The sequence below is a fragment of the Diabrotica virgifera genome, chromosome 4 (genome assembly GCF_917563875.1).
Source record: "Diabrotica virgifera virgifera chromosome 4, PGI_DIABVI_V3a".
Lineage (NCBI taxonomy): Eukaryota > Metazoa > Arthropoda > Insecta > Coleoptera > Chrysomelidae > Diabrotica > Diabrotica virgifera.
Window position 1 is genome coordinate 91,346,455 of NC_065446.1, and position 18,323 is coordinate 91,364,777.

The window sequence follows — 18,323 nt, forward strand, 5'->3', positions numbered from 1 at the left end:
TGATGACCACGCCACGCCACTACACCCTACATAGATACACGCGCGGCAAATTTGAAAATGAACGCAAATTGAATAGTAAATGGCCTATGGCCTCTCTTAAAATATAGGACATTGGTAGTATGTTCATAGAATGCCTTGTGAAAACATTCCACCAATAATTCAATCAGATGTTCACCGAATGTTCCTTGAATGTCCCGGACATTCAAACATTAATAGAACTTTGATAGTACATTCCTGGAATGTCTTGTGTTGTTAGGGCCATTTTCGCTCTTTTTATCACTTTGTTATATTCTGTAGGATTTTTCCTCTATGTTTTCTAGTAACAAAACGCAACAATTAAGTAATTGTAGTGAAACGATTTCTGCTTCATCAACATTATAGATTATAATTATAGGATTATAGTTATAGATAATTATCCTTTATTTTAAGACGACTCTACGTTAGTTTTGGCGACCCTATTTTCTCGTATAATAGGTTGCATTATTATTTAGTTATCTATTCCTTGAAAATTTGAAGATGGTTCACGTGATTGTGGTAGAATTTACCAAAGTGTAGCTTATACTTTCCCTGTACATCACTATAAATAATAAATGTTCGACAAACTACAAATCTAATGGTGATATATGTTTGTATTTTACCTTACTCCAAAATTTAATAAGATACGAGTACGAAAAAGAGGTAGAATCAAAACGTTAACACATCTAAAAAGTAATTGCAGCAACATCAACACACTCAGGGCAGAACTAGAATAAGAAAAGAAAGCTACGATACCCAGGGAGGCCGTGGAAACCGCTATACACGGAAGTACGGGAAAATTTTGTCGGGGGATTAAGATCGTCTCATTTGAAAGCAACCGCTCCGTTTCGGCAAAAATTACGAGTAAAGGGAACCTTGGTATGTCGTGAATTAGATGAATTTGATAGTACAATCAAAATGATATTAAATTAAAATACTAGCAAATAAGCAAGTCATTTACAGAAATGATTATTCTGTCTGAAATTATCAGAGTAAAATTTTTAAAACTTTTTGAAACGCATTTCTAAACTAATGGAGTCTGAACAATTATAGCTTTGATTTCTTACATATTTACTATCTTCTGTAATTTCTTTTCCCAGCTAAATTCTCGCATCTTCAAATATGTACTTTTGTCATTATCTTATTTTTCATCTTCTTCTTCCTTTATATAAGCAATTCTACTTGTCATTGGTGGGTTGTTACCTTTATGGAAAATTGTCACTCCATCTCTTGTTAGGTTGGCCGATACTTCTTCTACGTTTGCTGTTTTATGACTCTTGTTTCCGCCATTCTACTGATGGGTTTGTTTCATTCTTTTTTCTATTTAGTCTCCACTCTATATTATACTCTGTTTGCATTTTGTTCTGATCCCGTTACTCATTATTCGGGCTCTCAGCGTGTTTCTGTGATTCTTCTGAGTATTTTTATTTCTGCTGTTTCTTTTTGCTTGTGTTTTGGCAATATCGGTCTTGTTTCTGATGCGTACGTTATTGTTGCTCTTTTACTGGCTTTATAGATTCTTGATTTCATCGCACAGTTAATGTGTGGGTTACGACATATAGTGTTATTAAGGCATCTTGCTAATCTATTTGCTCTTTGTACTTGATATCTTACTTCTTTTTCAACGCCTCTAAAGCTGTACAGAGTAATCTTTAGGTATTTTATTTCCATCTGAATTGAGTGTCACTAATCTGAAACTCAAACTTCTTGTAAATTTGTCTATGGATGCTTCTGAGAAAGTTTTAAAGACATAAGACATCAAGCTTAATATTCGATAGTCATCACATTGTGAGGAACTGGGTTTTTGGTAATGTTACGAATCTTTATGTTAGCAAGTCTCATGGTGTTTTACCTGTGTCATATATATTATTGAATAGTTTTGTTATTAAGTCTAGGCTTTTACTTTCGTTGTCTGAAATAAATTTAAGTACTTCGACATTGATATTTTCTGGACCTGTGAATTTTCCGTTTTTCTGAGCTTTTACTACAGTAATAACTTCTTGTTTTGGGTATTTCTGGACATTTTTTATGTATTCGATCATTTGTGGATGCTGAGGAAAAAGGTCTATCGTCGTCAAAATGTGTCTGACTATATTCTTTCCATCTTATATCTATAATTATTTCGATATTATTATTTCTTAATATTGTTTCATAATATTTCTTTATCTACTCTATGTCATATTATGTATAAGTTTTTAGTTTGTGAAAACTGTCATTATAGATAGCAGTGCGTGAAGGGTTTAAAGTGTGCGTGAAGTAACAATGTATTTTAAATGGGATTTACTTTTTTGCACACTTTCAATGGGTTTTTTGGCATATCCTTAACTTTCGCCTTGTCATGGTGATGACAATATGAGCAATGACTTACAACAAAATGTTTGACAGTTTTGTGGTTTGAAAGTAGTTAGGATTTTTAAATGTCAAAGTTCTAAAAATTGTAGAATAGAAATGAATTCCAGTGACGAAGAGTTACAGTTTTTTTATTTGTTTATCTTAGATAAAATATTGTATGAATCTGTGCGTGAAGTACTTTTTGCGAACTTACGCGATGTATAGCACTCGCTCCGTTGTCGCTCGTGCTCTAAAAATCACGTGCGTTCGCGAAAAGCATACTTCACGAACTGTATCATAAATAACTATTCTGTGTCTACCTGTCATTTCTTTCACTTTTTTATGGACATTAAATATGTCGTATCTTTCCTGAAGTTTTTCTACTTCTAGGCATTTTGACATCGTTTTCTTAGCTTCTCTGCACTATTGGATTTGTTCTAATAATAACATCCCAAATAAAAAATGAATAAAACACGATAATTTGTATTTAATGATATCTTACACGTCTCCATAAGAAAAAGTATCCCAAAATATAAAAACATAATAGCAATACAAGCATTCCAAAGATGTCAAATTGAAAGTCAGTTTCTTTAAAGTCGTATCTTGCCAAAACGTCTTGACCATTATTCATACAAGAGAAACCTTCTGGTGGATTGACACAAGCTAAAAAAGAAATGAATCGATAATTTAATAAATATAAATCTTTATATCAGTTTAGATAAAAAAAATAAAAAAATATGAAAAAAAATATTTTTAAGAAACGCTTTTTTTTAGTTACGAGTGACTAAAATTAAAAATATTATAAAAAATCAACTAAAAAGCAAAAAATAAAAAAAATAAAAAAATTTAACACATTCGTCAAAGAAAAGCGTGGCGCGTCTTCACCGAATAAACGGTTTTCACCCCACGCTTTTCTTTCATGAATGTGTTAGATTTTTTCATTTTTTTTATTTTTTGCTTTTTAGTTGATTTTTTTATAATATGTTTAATTTTAGTCACTCGTAACTAAAGAAAAGCGTTTCTTAAATTTTTTTTTTAATTTTTTTATTTTTTACTTTTTAGTCTTACACTTTTCAAACATTAAAATATATCGTCATGTTTATTAAAATATGTATAAAACATATGATGAACAAACATGAAAAGTAGTCGGAATCGGCAAAAAATTTGGAACTCTATTGTTTATTTATGAAACATAACGTAAACAATTAACGTAAAAAGTGAAATTATGTAGAGTTCATATAATTAGCTACAATCTGTAAAAGTTTCAAGTTTCTTAATTGTCAATTTCAACAATTGTTAATAAACATAAAAAAGAATGTGTGTGTACTTTGTACGCACGTAAAAAGTTATACTTCTTTTATATAATTTCAAAGAAATAAATATACTTAACAGGTTATTTGTATTTTATTTAAATATTAAACTAACTTTCTACCTACCACTTTTAAAAAAACTTTATTAAAGCGATACCAAAAATTAAAAAAAAAAAAAGAATATGAATCGTCCGGAATTTGAACCCGGGACCTCTCGATCTCCGGTCACATGCTCTCCCACTGAGCTATATTCCCTTCGCTTTGACAGGTTACAAGATTTCTCATACATACTGACAAATTTAATAGACCAAGTGAAGTATACATAGAATACATTTGTGTACAGTGAATACATTTAATAGAAAGAACAACAAATAGCATTCTGTACGCCAATAGAAAAATAATCAAGTACGAAGAATATTTGAACAATAATACAGCTTAAAGTTATTCAGTTGACACTAGCCTTATGAAACAACTAATCAAAAATATTGATCTCTAAAAACATGTCTTTCTTTCTTCATGCCTGCCTTTGGTCTGGCACTACCTGATGAGCCTTAGTAAACACGAAACATTTCGTAGTATTAAACAAGACAAGCTTTTATATCTTTAGAGGATGATATTACTATACTATCTACTAAATTAGTTACGTATTTACATATATAGTATTTTGCGATTTTTACTCACTTATATTAGTAACATCTTTCCATTGCAATATGAGGAGGTGTCAATCAAAACCGATCTTGTCCCTCTTAAGAAGTTTTAGGGAAATCGCAAAAAAGGTTTTAGTAAATAACCTTCCACTGAAAATCGGTAAAATTAGCATATATCATTTTATTTAGTGAAATTAACTTATTATAGTAAATATTTCAAATCTAAAGGTATAAATAAACCTGTAAATACGTTTTAAAAAAGGACATGTTCTTATTTGATTGGATTTCGTGGACATGATCTTTTTTGTTTGAAGTCTTATGGGACATGTTTGATTTTGGTTGCTCTCCAGTAAGATGGAATAGAATATCATTCTATAATATGTTTACTTTTCTGATTTTTATTAATATTTTAATCACGTGACCAAACCACGTGACCAAATCCGGGCACTGCTATTACCTAAATGGACATGTGGTTTTATGAATTGAAACTAGTTGTGGACATGATCTCATTTGGTTTGGGATCCTAATATTTTGTATTCATTTTAAACAGGACATAATTTTTTTTAACTGAAACCGAAAACATCACAGAATAGGATCCACCATTTTTATTATGAAACAGCTGCTAACTCATTTTTGATTTTTATGGACATGATTGATTTTGATTGACACCTCCTCTGGCACTACCTGATGAGCCTTGATAAACACGAAACATTTCGTAATATTAAACAAGACAAGCTTTTATATCTTTAGAGGATGATACTACTAAAAAAAATACTATACTATCTACTGAATTAGTTACGTATTTACATATAGTATTTTGCGATTTTTACTCACTTATATTAGTAACATCTTTCCATTGCAATATGTACAACGCCTCCGTCGAATACATTAACCAGGAGAGATATTTTATCCAAGAAAATACAAGTGGAAGGGTACTAAAAAATATGTGTTATGTAAATACTTTCTGATTTTGAATTAACGCCGTTACCTCAATTTTACGAAGACACCTGATGTAATCATATGGGCGTAGTCAAAGGGTACCAAATAGGCTAAAGCCGTAGGAACAGAATCAAAAGCATTTGAAAACATGACACCTTAAAATTTAAAAAATATTAATTTATAATTAATCCTAATTAGTCCAGAGTAATAAGGATTTTTTCGGCACACTCAAAGATCCAGGTAGCTGACTACTTTTTTAGTTACTGTAAACCTATAGGAAGAAAACCTACCTGTTTGCTGCCTAGAGTTCACGTCCGTTTTTTAATTATTAGTGCAAAAATCGCGATTTTTTCGATTTTTTGCACTCCATTCAAAAGCCAAATAGTTGATATAAAATTACAAAATTCATTTTTTTAGAACTTTGAAAAACTTTCAAAATGCCGATTTTTGAAAGTTAAAAAGTTAATTTGTTGCTACGCAAACTGCAAAATAAGTGAAAATCGTTATTTGTTAATAACTTTTACTAAAACTGCCTTAGAACTTTAGTGTTTCAACCAAAGTTGGGTATTGGGGTACTTAACAAACCCCTTAAAATTTAAGACCGATCCGTTAATTAGTTTAAGAGTTGTTCTATTTGTTTATACCAGAGACCTTTATTTTGCAATAAGATAAGACAGAAAATAATGAAGATAGGGCAATTCTGAGTTTGCCATATGAAAGTAGAAGAGTGATGGTATCAAAATCTAATGAAAAAAGATAAAAAAATAATTATTATAGTCAAAAATACTAATGCCAAATTTTTGAAATTTTGTTGTTTATAAACATTTAGAATAACTTTAAAAATGTTGTCCGGAGAAAAAATATTTTTATATATTCGAAAAGATAGTATTTTAACACGAATTTTCAAATAAAAAAAATTTATCCTGGGTTCATTTGGGACAAAGTTAGCCATATGTTTTTTTAATTCACAGCTAATTTGTTTATAATAATTAAGGAATCTCATTAACGCCATTTTAAATAATGGGATTTATATTTTTTCTTAAAAAATTTGCACAAACATTGTACTTTCCCAGCACCCTCTACGATTTTTCAAAAATGTAGTTCAAACGATTACTAGGGGGAACCACCAAATCCACTGAGTTAAAATACCGAAAAAGCAATTTCAAACGAATATAATTTTCTGTATCTCCGGACCAACTCAATGGATTTTAATCTTTCTTTTTTAATTCGTATGTAATTTCTACGTACATTACAAATATGCAATTTGTTTATAAATTTATTAATTAATAAACAATCTAATTTGTTTAAACCATTCTTAAAAAAATATTTATTTTACAATAATCTATTTTTTAATCATAGTATCATTAATGATCATAGAAAAAGTTAAAGTACACTTTAATAAATAAAAGATTTTTATTAGATAATTGAAGACACAAGTGCATGAAGGGTCTATGTGACAAATTTTTCAAAACATGTTTTTTATGTTAAAAGTAAGTTGTTCGAACCTAAAAATCTTTCAAACAAGCCAAACACGTTTTAAAGTTAATATTTTCTAAGTTACTAGAGTATAAAGGATCTATGTACACAGTAAATTTTAAAATGTAAGTGCATAAAGGATCTATGTACACTTTTTATATATAAAAAATATATAATAAATATATTTTTTAAGTTTTTTTTTAATAGTGTTAATAAATATATTAGTTTTAGGACTACCTATCCTATAAATTTGGTTTATTTAGATCTTATAGTAAAAAAGTTCTAGTATAAAAACTTTAACTTAATTTTTCTCAATAACTTGCAAATGTCACATAGACCCTTCACGCACTTGTGTCTTCAATTATTTATTGAAGATAATTTATTTATTAAAGTATACCTTAACTTTTTCTATGCTTAATAACGATAGTATGATTAAAATCATGGATTTTTGGGAAAAAATTATTTTTTCAAAAATTGTTTAAAGAAATTAGACTGTTTATTAATTAATAAATGTCTAGACAAATTGAATATTTGTAATGTACAAAAAAATTACATACAAATTAAAAAAAAGATCAAAATATATTCAGTAGATTCCGAGATATAGAAAATGATAGTAGTTTTAAGTTGCCTTTTTAGTTTTTGAACTAATGCATTTGTCGGCTCCCAGCTCCCCCTTCACTTACCACGACTAGCCACCAATTGAACTACCTTTTAAAAATTCGTGTAAAATACCAGCTTTTCTAATATGTGAAAGGATTTTTTCTAGGGACAATATTTTTAAAGTTATTCTAAATGTTTATAAACTACAAAATTTCACACATTTGGCATTAGGATTTTTGACTATATTAGATAATATTTTTATCTTTTTTTAGTACATTTTGATAGCATCAGTTTTCTCCTTTCATTTGGCATACGCAAAATTGCCCTATCTTCATTATTTTTTGTCTTATGTTATGGCAAAATAAAGGTCTCTGGGATAAACAATTAGAATAACTCTTAAACTAATTAATGGATCGGTCTCAAATACTGAGGGTTTGTTAAGTACCACAATACCCAACTTTGGATGAAACACTAAAGTTCTAAAGTAGTTTTATTAAAAGTTATTAACAAATAACGATTTTCACTTATTTTGCAGTTTGCGTAGCAACAAATTAACTTTTTAACTTTAAAAAATCGGGATTTTGAAGGTTTTTTAATGTTCTAAAAAATTAAATTTTGTAATTTTATGTCAACTATTTAGCTTTTGAATGGAGTGCAAAAATCGAAAAAAATCGCGATTTTTGCACTAAATTGTTAATAATTAAAAAACGGATGCGAACTCTAGGCAGGAAACAGGTAGGTTTTCTTCCTATAGGTCTACAATAACTAAAAAAGTAGTCAGCTACCTGGATCTTTGAGTTACCCGAACATGGTCTATTTCTAGCTTATTACCCTGTAGTAAATAGTGTAGGAGCCAGGGGGAGGTTGACTATACACTTTTATATCCCCTCGGTACCTTGAACTTTTTTAAAGTAGTTTTTTGGTGCGTAGATTCGATTTTTTAAGCGTACCAGGCTGAAAACCCGTCAGATAATTTGTTATTAACAGTTTAATTTGTTTAAATGGTTGGATCTCCTAAACTATTAGAGATATTTAATTTTACCAAAATGAATATTGGTTCTTTTGAAAAAATAAATAAAATGGCGTTTGGTAAACTTTGATCCAATTGTTAGAACCGGATTTTGGGATTCCTAGATATGAAAAAAGCTTTTGACATGGTGAGCAGGGAGGGAATATGGCAAAGCTTGACAAATAAGGAAGTGGATATGGAACTGATAACCACAATCCAGAGTGTGTATTGCAATACCATAAATCAGGTAAGAACAGGCAATCTTATTTCCAGCAAATTTACGAATAACGACGGAGTAGACAAGGAGGGGTATTGAGCCCCCTACTGTTTATCTGTGTAATAGACAAAGTAATTAAAAAATACTGGCCAAAAACAAAAACATAACCCATAGGTATACAGAAACAGGTAAACAGAAACCTACAACAAATAAAAATCGAAGCCTGTGTATTTGCAGATGATATTGTTATTGTGGCAAGAACTGAAAGAGCTCTGGAAGAGAACATAAGAATCTGGGAGGCAGAATTAAAAAATTACAATCTAATTATTAATATGGAAAAAACAAAAGTAATGGCAATATCCAAGAAATATGTTAACTTAAATATTGAAATCCAAGGCAAACAAATAGAACAGGTAGATACATTTAAATACCTTGGAATAATTTTAAATAAGAAGGGGACACAAGAAGACGAAACTGGAAATAGGATAAAAGCTGCCACAAGAACATATCATTCGCTGTATAAAAACTTTTTAAATAAAAAAGAAATAACTAGGAAAACCAAAATGATAATATTTAAAACAATTTACGTACCTATCACTACATATGGAGCAGAGAATTGGGTATTGAACGACAAACAAGAAAAGAGATTGCAATCAGCGGAAATGAGGTATTTAAGAAAAGTCGTGGGAGCTAGGAGAATCGATAAAAAACGTAGCGAAGATATTAGAAGAGAATTAAAAGTAAAATCATTAAAGGAAAAAATTCATGAAAAGAAATTAAAATGGACTGGGCACTTATTTAGAATGAACGACGGCAGCCCGGTTAAAATGGCATGGGAAGCGATGCCGATATGGAAAAACAGGAGAGGCCGACCAAGGAAAACGTGGAATACAAGTGTGATGGAAATATTGCAGAATAGAGGAAAATCGTGGCAGGAAGCCAAAGAATTAGCTAGGGACCGAAAAAAGTGGCGTAAGTTCGCAGAGAATAACGAGTAAAGAAGACACCTCGACGCCTTACGGTATAAGAGGATCATCGATTATATATGTATGTATGTATGTTAGAACCGGAGTTATAACAAATTTCGTGAAAAGCAATAATAATTGCAAAATAGGCATTCGATGGGGCTTTTCTAAGTGGGTATAACTCATCTTTAGTACGTGCGATTAACTATTCCTCTCATTTTAAAGGTAATTTTATCATCTTTAAAAAACTTTACCTTTACTAATAAAAAATGCAAAATTACTTTATCTTTGTTAATAAAAAAGTTATGACAATTACACATTAAAAATGTCACTAAAAATTGCGAATTAATTTGTTTATAAATGATTTAAACAAAATTAGCTATAAACTTTAAAAATCTGGCTGATGGAAGTTATAGAACAACTCAAAATGAATATTCTACCCTTGGGTAAATGTTTTTAATGTTACCTTTTGACCAAGATATGTAACTTTTAATAATGCGCTCTGAGGCGCACGGTAGCTCGCAACTAATGAGAGCGCGAGTAAACCGCGCGTGTAAATCAATTTTCAATTTCTCGCCAAAAAATTAACATAGAAACATTTACCAAGCCTTAAAATTTTCCTATTGAACTGTTCTATAACCACCATGGCTGAAGAACCTGAGAGAATGGTTTGGATGCAGCTCAAAACAACTATTTAGAGCTACTGCCTCAATAATTAAAATAGCTATGATGATTGCCAACCTCCGTAGCGGAGATGACACCTGAAGAAGAAGAATAACCACCATTAGTAGCCCAGTTAAAAACGGAAAATACGGACATTGCATGAAAATTTGGATTTAGGTTCTACTTACCCTCTACTTCAAAGTTGAACTTGTGCCGTTGGTTGCTTTTACTTGGGGGGTAACAGTCACCCCTTCTAGGTGGGGAAAACGCGCCTTTAAAAAAACTCGGAAATGGATAAACTGACTAATTCTAAGTAACTTTCGTTCTATAGTAGAGTTCTATAGAGTTTTTAGAGTAAGTCAATACTTTTTGAGTTATTTGCGATTGAAAATGTTTATTTTTGGACAAAAAACACGTTTTCAGGCGGGCAGCTTTCCGCAAATAATTAAAAAGTAAGTAATTTATCGAAAAAAATATTCTTAGCAAAAATGTAACAGAAAAAAAAGGAAAAAAGTTCAAGAAAAAGTGTATCCGTATAGTCTATAGACCCAGCAAAAGCAAAGTGAGGCTGATGAAAAATACGTTCTTATTCGTCAAATTTCAAATCGAATATTTCAACGTGATATAACCAAAAAATGAAGCACTTTTCAGGAAAAACCATTTAAACTTTTTTAAAGTGATTAAAAAAGCTTTATTGTTATTTTTTATAAAATTTTCTAGCATCAAAACTAAACGAGTTACCTTTTACGGTAAAATATAATAGGTATACGCTCAAAATAAAATAGCAAACACAGAAAACATGGAAAACTCATTATACAAGGAAAAGTGGAAGGCCAAAGATCACGAGGAAGATACCCAACAAGATGGATGGATCAAATTACAGGAATATGCAAAATACCTATGCATGAGAAAAGAAATGACCAGAGACAGAGATCTTTGAAGACGGACAATACACGACATCACGTCGACCACTACACTCACTCCGGGGGGTCAGGATTGAAGAGAAAGAAATTAGATTTTCAGAGGGTACCAGACTGAAAATCCGTCTTCAGATAATTTCTTAGTAACAATTTAATTGTTTAAATGATTGTATCTCCTAAACTATTAGAGATATTTAATTTTACCACATTGAAAATTGGTCCTTTTGAAAAAATAAATAAATAAAATGGCATTTGGTAAACTCTGATCTAATTGTTAGAACCCAAATTATTAAAATTTTGTGAAAAATAATCGCAAAATAGGCATTCGATGGGGCTTTTTTAAGTATGACTCAGCTTTCATACGTGCGATTAACTCTCAAAATCCCCTCATTTTAAAGGTAATTGTTTCAGCTTTTAAAAAAACTGCAAAATTACTTTATCTTTATTAATATAAAAAGCTTATAACAATTAAACATTAAAATTTTATTTCACTAAAAACTTGAGAAGCTATAAACTTTCAAAATCTGGCTCTAGCCCAGTAAATGACCGCTTTGGAGTGTAATTTTCAGGGTCAAACCTAAAAGTAGAGCCTAAAACCAAATTCTCATGCAATTTTGAGTTGACCCTGAAAATTACACTCCAAAGCGGTCATTTACTGGGCTTTTTGCCCAAGTTGAAAGTTTTGAAAGTTTATAGCTTCTCAAGTTTTTAGTGAAATAAAATTTTAATGTTAGATTATTATAAGCTTTTTATATTAATAAAGATAAAGTGCTTTTGCAGAGTTTTTTAAAGCTGAAACAATTACCTTTAAAATGAGGGGATTTTGAGAGTTAATCGCACGTATGAAAGCTGAGTCCCCACATAACAATGATGTTCGTATCATGTTCTAAGCATATACTACCAACATTCGTCGGAGTTTATTCTTTTTAGTATATGCGTAGTACAAGCATAGCATGTACCTTAAAAAACATTCTAAATTTCATGTTCTTTGCATATACTATAAAGTATATTCTCGTACCGAATATAGTGAGTACATTCGTGTACGTAGTTACTCGGAATATTCGTAAAAGTTTATTCTTAGAATATACCTTTATCGAATATTCTTAGCACATACTTATAAGTACATTCTTAACACATACTTATAAGTAGATACTTTTAAAATATCTTAAAAATAATATGTATGTATAGAAAGTATAATATTAGCCTTATAGATTATCAACTTCGTTATATTTTAGAATAATTAATAAAATTTATGTATGTAGGTAGTATTGGACGAATTTCATTTCAAAATTGTTGTATGGTAAAAAAGTTTAAACATTAATTGTATTAACGTTTATTATTAAAAATTCGTTTTCATAATTGAAATAACTTTACCATTTCGAGTTTATCACGAGTATTTTTACATCGTTGAAATTTGAATTTAGGTACATTTAATTAAATACGGGAGGCTGTGATACGGGCCATTCCAGAACCAAAGCATGCCAAAACCCACAACCGCACAGGCATTGGTGTTGCCAACCATCGAGTAAGCTTTTTCCGTCAACCTTAAAAATTCCCACTTTTATAAAAAAAATTCCTTCCTGTTGACAAAATCTGAGAAGATATGTTTAATTATTTTCAAATATTTTGATTTTTTTTAATATTTTACAATTTAGACTGGAACAAAAATTCCCTTTTACTTTTCCCTTTATCACCTTTTATGTTGAAAACTCTCGCATAAAGTGAAATTTCCCTCCGTTTGGCAACACTCACTGGTGCCCACTTCCATATCCCCCTAAGCCCGTCTTGTCTTATTCTCACCATTTCTTACCTGAATGGATCAGGGTAGGAAACAACGGTAAAACATGAAATCGAAAATATTATGTATCTATGCATTGTGGCAGTGTTAAGGATGAAGACGAATGATAATAAAGTACCTACTAGGGCTAAAGAACATACATAATCTTTTTATTTAAATAACAAATTTGTTTGCGGTACTTCAAAATAGGTATAATCTATTTTGGTAACTCAATATTATTTAATAAATACATATAAGTAAGTATATAAATTTTAGTTACTCATCTACGTAGTTTAGTTTAGCTAAATATTATAATATAATAGTTTATATAGACAACTAAAATTTATAAATATGTACTTACTTTTTAAGTAATATTGCAGAATGTAGGTGCTAACTACATTCTCATTTGCCATTACAATATGTAAATATAATAGGTATTTGGTAGAACCAGTAGAACCTAAGATGAGATTAGACGATGCTGAAAACATACTTCTGGGCAATATAGCACTTGATAGCACTTTCTTAGAATATCCTTAAAAATATATTCTTCTAATACAAAGATGTGCAGTAGTACGTTCTAAGTATATAAATAGAAGGTTTATAGCACTTCCTTGGAATATTCTAAAAAGTACGTTCTTAGTATAAACTAAAAAGATGTGCGGTAGTACGTTCTAAGTATATAAATAGAAGGTTTATAGCACGTCCTTGGAATGTTCTAAAAAGTATATTCTTAGTATATACTGAAAAGAAGTGCGGTAGCACATTCTAAGTATATACATAGAACGTTTAAGTACTGTAATGTAGTATATACTCAGTATGTGCTATGCACATTCGCAATGGTAATTACGCATATTCTTAGTATATACTTTTTCTGAAAAGTATGTTCTATGAATCTACTAAGAACATGAAATTGTTATGTGGGTCATACTTGAAAAAGCCCTATTGAATGCCTATTTTGCAATTATTTTTCACAAAAATTTTAATAATTCCGTTTCTAACAATTAGATCAGAGTTAACCAAACACCATTTTATTCTTTTTTTTAAAGGACCAATTTTCAATGTGGTAAAATTTAATATCACTAATAGTTTAGGAGATACAATCATTTAAACAATTAAATTGTTAATAAGAAATTATTTGAAGACGGAGTTTCAGTCTGGTACCTTCTGAAAATCTAATCTTTTTCTCTTCAATCCTGAGCCCCCGGATTCTTGTAATTTGATCGATCCATCTTGTTGGGGATCTTCCACGTTTCCTGTTTGCTCTCATAACATCTCATAACATCTCATAACATCTCATAACATCTCATAACATCTCATAACATCTCATAACATCTCCAAAGTATTTTAATTGTTGAAAATGGGCTTTACAGGAGAGTCGTTGGCTAACTTTTAGATCTCTTAAAATTGAATTATTTGTCCTATGGTCGGTCCAAGGAATTCATAGCATTCGTCTTCAACAGAACATTTCAGTGGCGTCTATCTTTCTTTTGTCCGATTGTCTCAGGGTCCAAGATTCACAACCGTAGGTAAGTGATGGGAATATTAGGCAGTTGATCAACCTCATCTTTAACGCTCTTGAAATTTGACAGTCCTTCCATATTGCGGTCGTTTTTGCTGTGACAACTTTTGCTATATCACCAAATTTTTAATCACTTTTGCTACGCACCAAAACAACATAAAAAAACGTCAAAGTACCAGGTACCCAGGGGACATAAATGTACTTACTTAACCCCCGGCTCTTAGACTATAATGCATTATTAATATTTAATTGATTTGAAAATTTATTACCACAAGCTGATGAAACGTTCATAGTCAGAACAATGACCGATAATGTCATTAGAAATGCATATCCACTAGTACGTAGTCCAGCTAACCAGTAAGCAGTTATTACAAATATTAATGGTTCCAATATGAATCCTGGCAGCTAAAAAACAACAACAATTGATTAGATACTTCAAAGAGCAAAATATATGTACATATATGTACAGGGTGTTTCATTAAGAATTGTCCATATAGTAACTGGAGAAACCTTAGCACAAACTACGAAGATTTAACCTAAAACACTTAAATAAAATATTCCTCCTTACCGAGATACAGAGGGTTTTATTACAAATTCTAAAATTATTTTTGCCCATTGTTTTACTTACAGTACACCTTCCAATATTTGTTGTTCAAACTTGACAAACAGTTTACACATGTTAGGATACTTTAACTAGTGTTAAACATAGTTTTCCGCTGTTACCAGAGGCGTGATAACCATTTCAGTACGTAATAATCAGTTCAGCATGTTTTTGATTATTCGTTACTGTTTACGTAAATATCATCCTTTTGTCGCAATGCGATAGAGTAAGTAGTTTTCAAGTATTTGCGTTTAAAGGTAATGAATTCAATAAGATTATGTATTTGTCGCATGTCATTCAAAATACATAATTTTATTGAATCCATTATCTTTAAACGCAAATAGGTAACTTGACAACTACTTACTTTATGGTATTGAGACACAAGGATATATTTAAGTAAAAAGAAACGAGAATTAAAAAAACATGCTGAAATGACTATTACGACAATGGCGTAGATTGTGAGGGAAAAAGGGCGAAAAAGAAGTATAGGTATATCCCTACAGCACGCCTCTGGTAACAGCGGACAACTATACAATGTGCAACTTCTCTCACTACTTACATACATTCAAAACGAAAAATTTCTCACGCAGTGAGAAAAGTCGGCAATTGCAGTGAGAAATAATTGTTTTCACTGGTTCACCGGTTTTCCATACATATGATAGCCGTTTCCATGGTAACATGCACAATACAAACACAATTAATATTGTCAAACAAAATGTGTTAAAGCAAAACTTACCAGGAATTACCTTTCAAAACTGTTCAAAAATAGGGTAGCAGCACCATTTTTGGCCATCTTAAGGAATTTCTTGGCCTTAATAAATCATTAAAAATCAAAAATTAGAGCTGCGGACTTGTAATTGAGCAAACGTATGACGTTAACTTTGTTTGATTTAATAGCCACTTACGTTTGAAGTTAAATTATAAGGACATTTTGTTAGGTATTTTTAATTCAGAAAGCATATAAAAACTAACTTTGTACCATTTGTGACCACTTTGCTCCTAATGTGGTTTATTCAGAAACCATTTGTGGCCATTTGTTTAATTCTACATAGATAAGGATGATAGTTTCTAGTATTTTTAGTTACCTAACACATTTTTTTACTAAAGGTAGAAAAATTATATTTAATTACTAGAAATGTTAATAAAATTACATGAAAAGGATAGTAGTTTTAATAAAAAAAATTGTTATTACAACAGTTTTAATCAACACGAATTACTAAAATTTATAATATTTATTGATCTCTTCAACAAAAAAGTAACCCCTTGAATTTTTTTTTAAAGGTGGTTGAATTTCTTCCATTACCTCATCCTTTTCATACCAAATTTCATCCTTTTTTTGTGGCCACTTCCAATCATTCCCATAGTTTTCCATTGTGCTGATTAAAACCTTGCCATTTTTTTCGTCAGTAATTATTCCTGGGAAAAACTTACTTTCGTACTGTACAATTACGTATGTAGATACTTTGTCCGCAGTACATATGTCAAGAGGGTTCTCTTCAACTACATTCTGTATATTTTTGGCCTCCTCACAGACAGGTTCCTCCCCTGATTCTTGTGTGAGATTGGTCTTTTCTAACCCGTTTCCAATTACTTGTTTTACATCTTCCGGGGCCTTTACATTACTCACGGAAACTGTTTTGTTTATTAGTTCGGTTTTTTTTTAGTCTCTTTAGATTTTATCTTAATTCCATTTTTCCTAGAAGTTTTTTTTAGATTCTCTTCTTTACAGGCTCTTTTCGCCTCTTTGTCTTGCTTCTTTTTTTCTTTTTTTTCCATTTCAAGTTCTTTTTCTTTTTCTTTAGCCACCGCAAGTTCCAACCATGTATTACATGTTAGCACAGAAGGTAAGATTTCACGCTTTCTGGTTTTCTTGGAAATGTTTTCGTCACTGGGATAAATTAGAATGTTACTTAATAGGTCTACAGGCCTTCTTTTCGGAGTATAGACAATGGTAGTACCAACAGATGAAGTCATTAAGTCAACATTTGAAGGTATAGGCGAGTCCGTCAATTTATTAATAACACTGCTATTTTCCAATAGATCCATCGATTCATTGTCCATAACCACATCAGAATTTTTTGCTAACTCTTTATCTATTAACATTTCTGTAGCATTGTCTATGAAACTGCTTTCTTTAAAGGAAGGATTATTATACTCTGGAAAGTCAAATTCTACAATATTAGAGACTGTTGGAGTTGATGTTAGTACATTATTATCTTCCACTTCAATTACAATGGAATTGTCTACCATATAATGGTTAGGAATTTCCTCAGCCGACAATTTGCTGACACTCTCAATGGGGTCATGTAATAAATCTTCTTCGTTTTTAAACTGTACCCATATATTGTATAATGATTCATCAAAAGCATCGTATTTGGACTGTTTGAATTGTTTTAAAACGTCGGGATGAATTTTAGACTCCAAATATTTTAAATGTGTCCGACAAGTTTTCGTTTTGCTAGAGACTACTATGGGTTCTTTCTTTAATGTGATTTTAGAATAATCTACGTTATTAGCAGAAAACGGAAAAAGTCCACATGTTTTAAACCCATTTTGTAGAGATTTAGTAAAATCAGTTTCATCCATAATTTTTTGAAGGAGTTGTGGAATGTCATGTTTTTTGACATCTCTGCCGTTGTGAAATCTGTACATTTTTACTTCAGTTTTCCACTTACTTTTTAACGGAAAAAAGAAACTGACATCCAACGGCTGAAGGATGTGTGTCGTATTTGGATGTAAACACACAACTATAATTTTATTCTCAATGCACAATCGACTTAAAGGCAAACTTAAATGCGAGGAATGTCCGTCCAAAAAAACTATAATCGGCAACGCAATATTACTTTCGTGAATAAAAGGAATAAACACATTTGAAAAGTATTCGTAAAAACACTTTGATGTCATCCATCCTTTGGGTGATTTTCCAACTCCCCAGTCTCTTGGAATATTTTTGCAGATCTCCTCAGGAAGCCGATCATATTTAAAAAGTGTAAGGGGTGGTGCCATTTTCCCTAAAGCATTTGCTGTTATTAAAGTGGTTATATTTTCTTTGTCCGAGGAGGATGAAGTATTGTAAACTGGAAGACCTTTCTCCGCTAAAATTAAACCGCCTTTTGGACATAAATAGAAAGACGTCTCATCCATATTCCAGATTCTTGCCGGATCATCCAAAACATGCTTATCATCTCCAAGTAAATCCAAAGTTTCTTTGAACCAGTTTCGGATTTTTTCTTCAGTAATTAATGATCTGGCTCTATTTATGTATTCAGACTGCTGTAATGAGAGTTCTGGAAATCTACGCATAAATAGATGAAACCACTTCCTCCCAGGAGTA

General features: G+C 30.9%; 1 protein-coding gene across 2 annotated transcripts in view; it reads right to left on the reverse strand.

Annotated features, from left to right (window-relative positions):
• Positions 1-2,813: 2,813 nt before the first annotated feature.
• The window catches only part of LOC114327235 (protein scarlet), a 118,470-nt gene continuing 102,960 nt past the window's right edge, over positions 2,814-18,323 (reverse strand). For both annotated transcript variants that reach the window (XM_028275779.2, XM_028275778.2), the window contains 4 exons: positions 14,658-14,793; positions 5,292-5,397; positions 5,138-5,238; positions 2,814-3,009 (listed from right to left, as the gene is read on the reverse strand). In XM_028275779.2, coding sequence (XP_028131580.2) covers positions 2,834-3,009; positions 5,138-5,238; positions 5,292-5,397; positions 14,658-14,793 — 519 coding nt within the window. In that variant the 3' untranslated portion in view covers positions 2,814-2,833. The remainder of the gene's footprint in view (positions 3,010-5,137; positions 5,239-5,291; positions 5,398-14,657; positions 14,794-18,323) is intronic.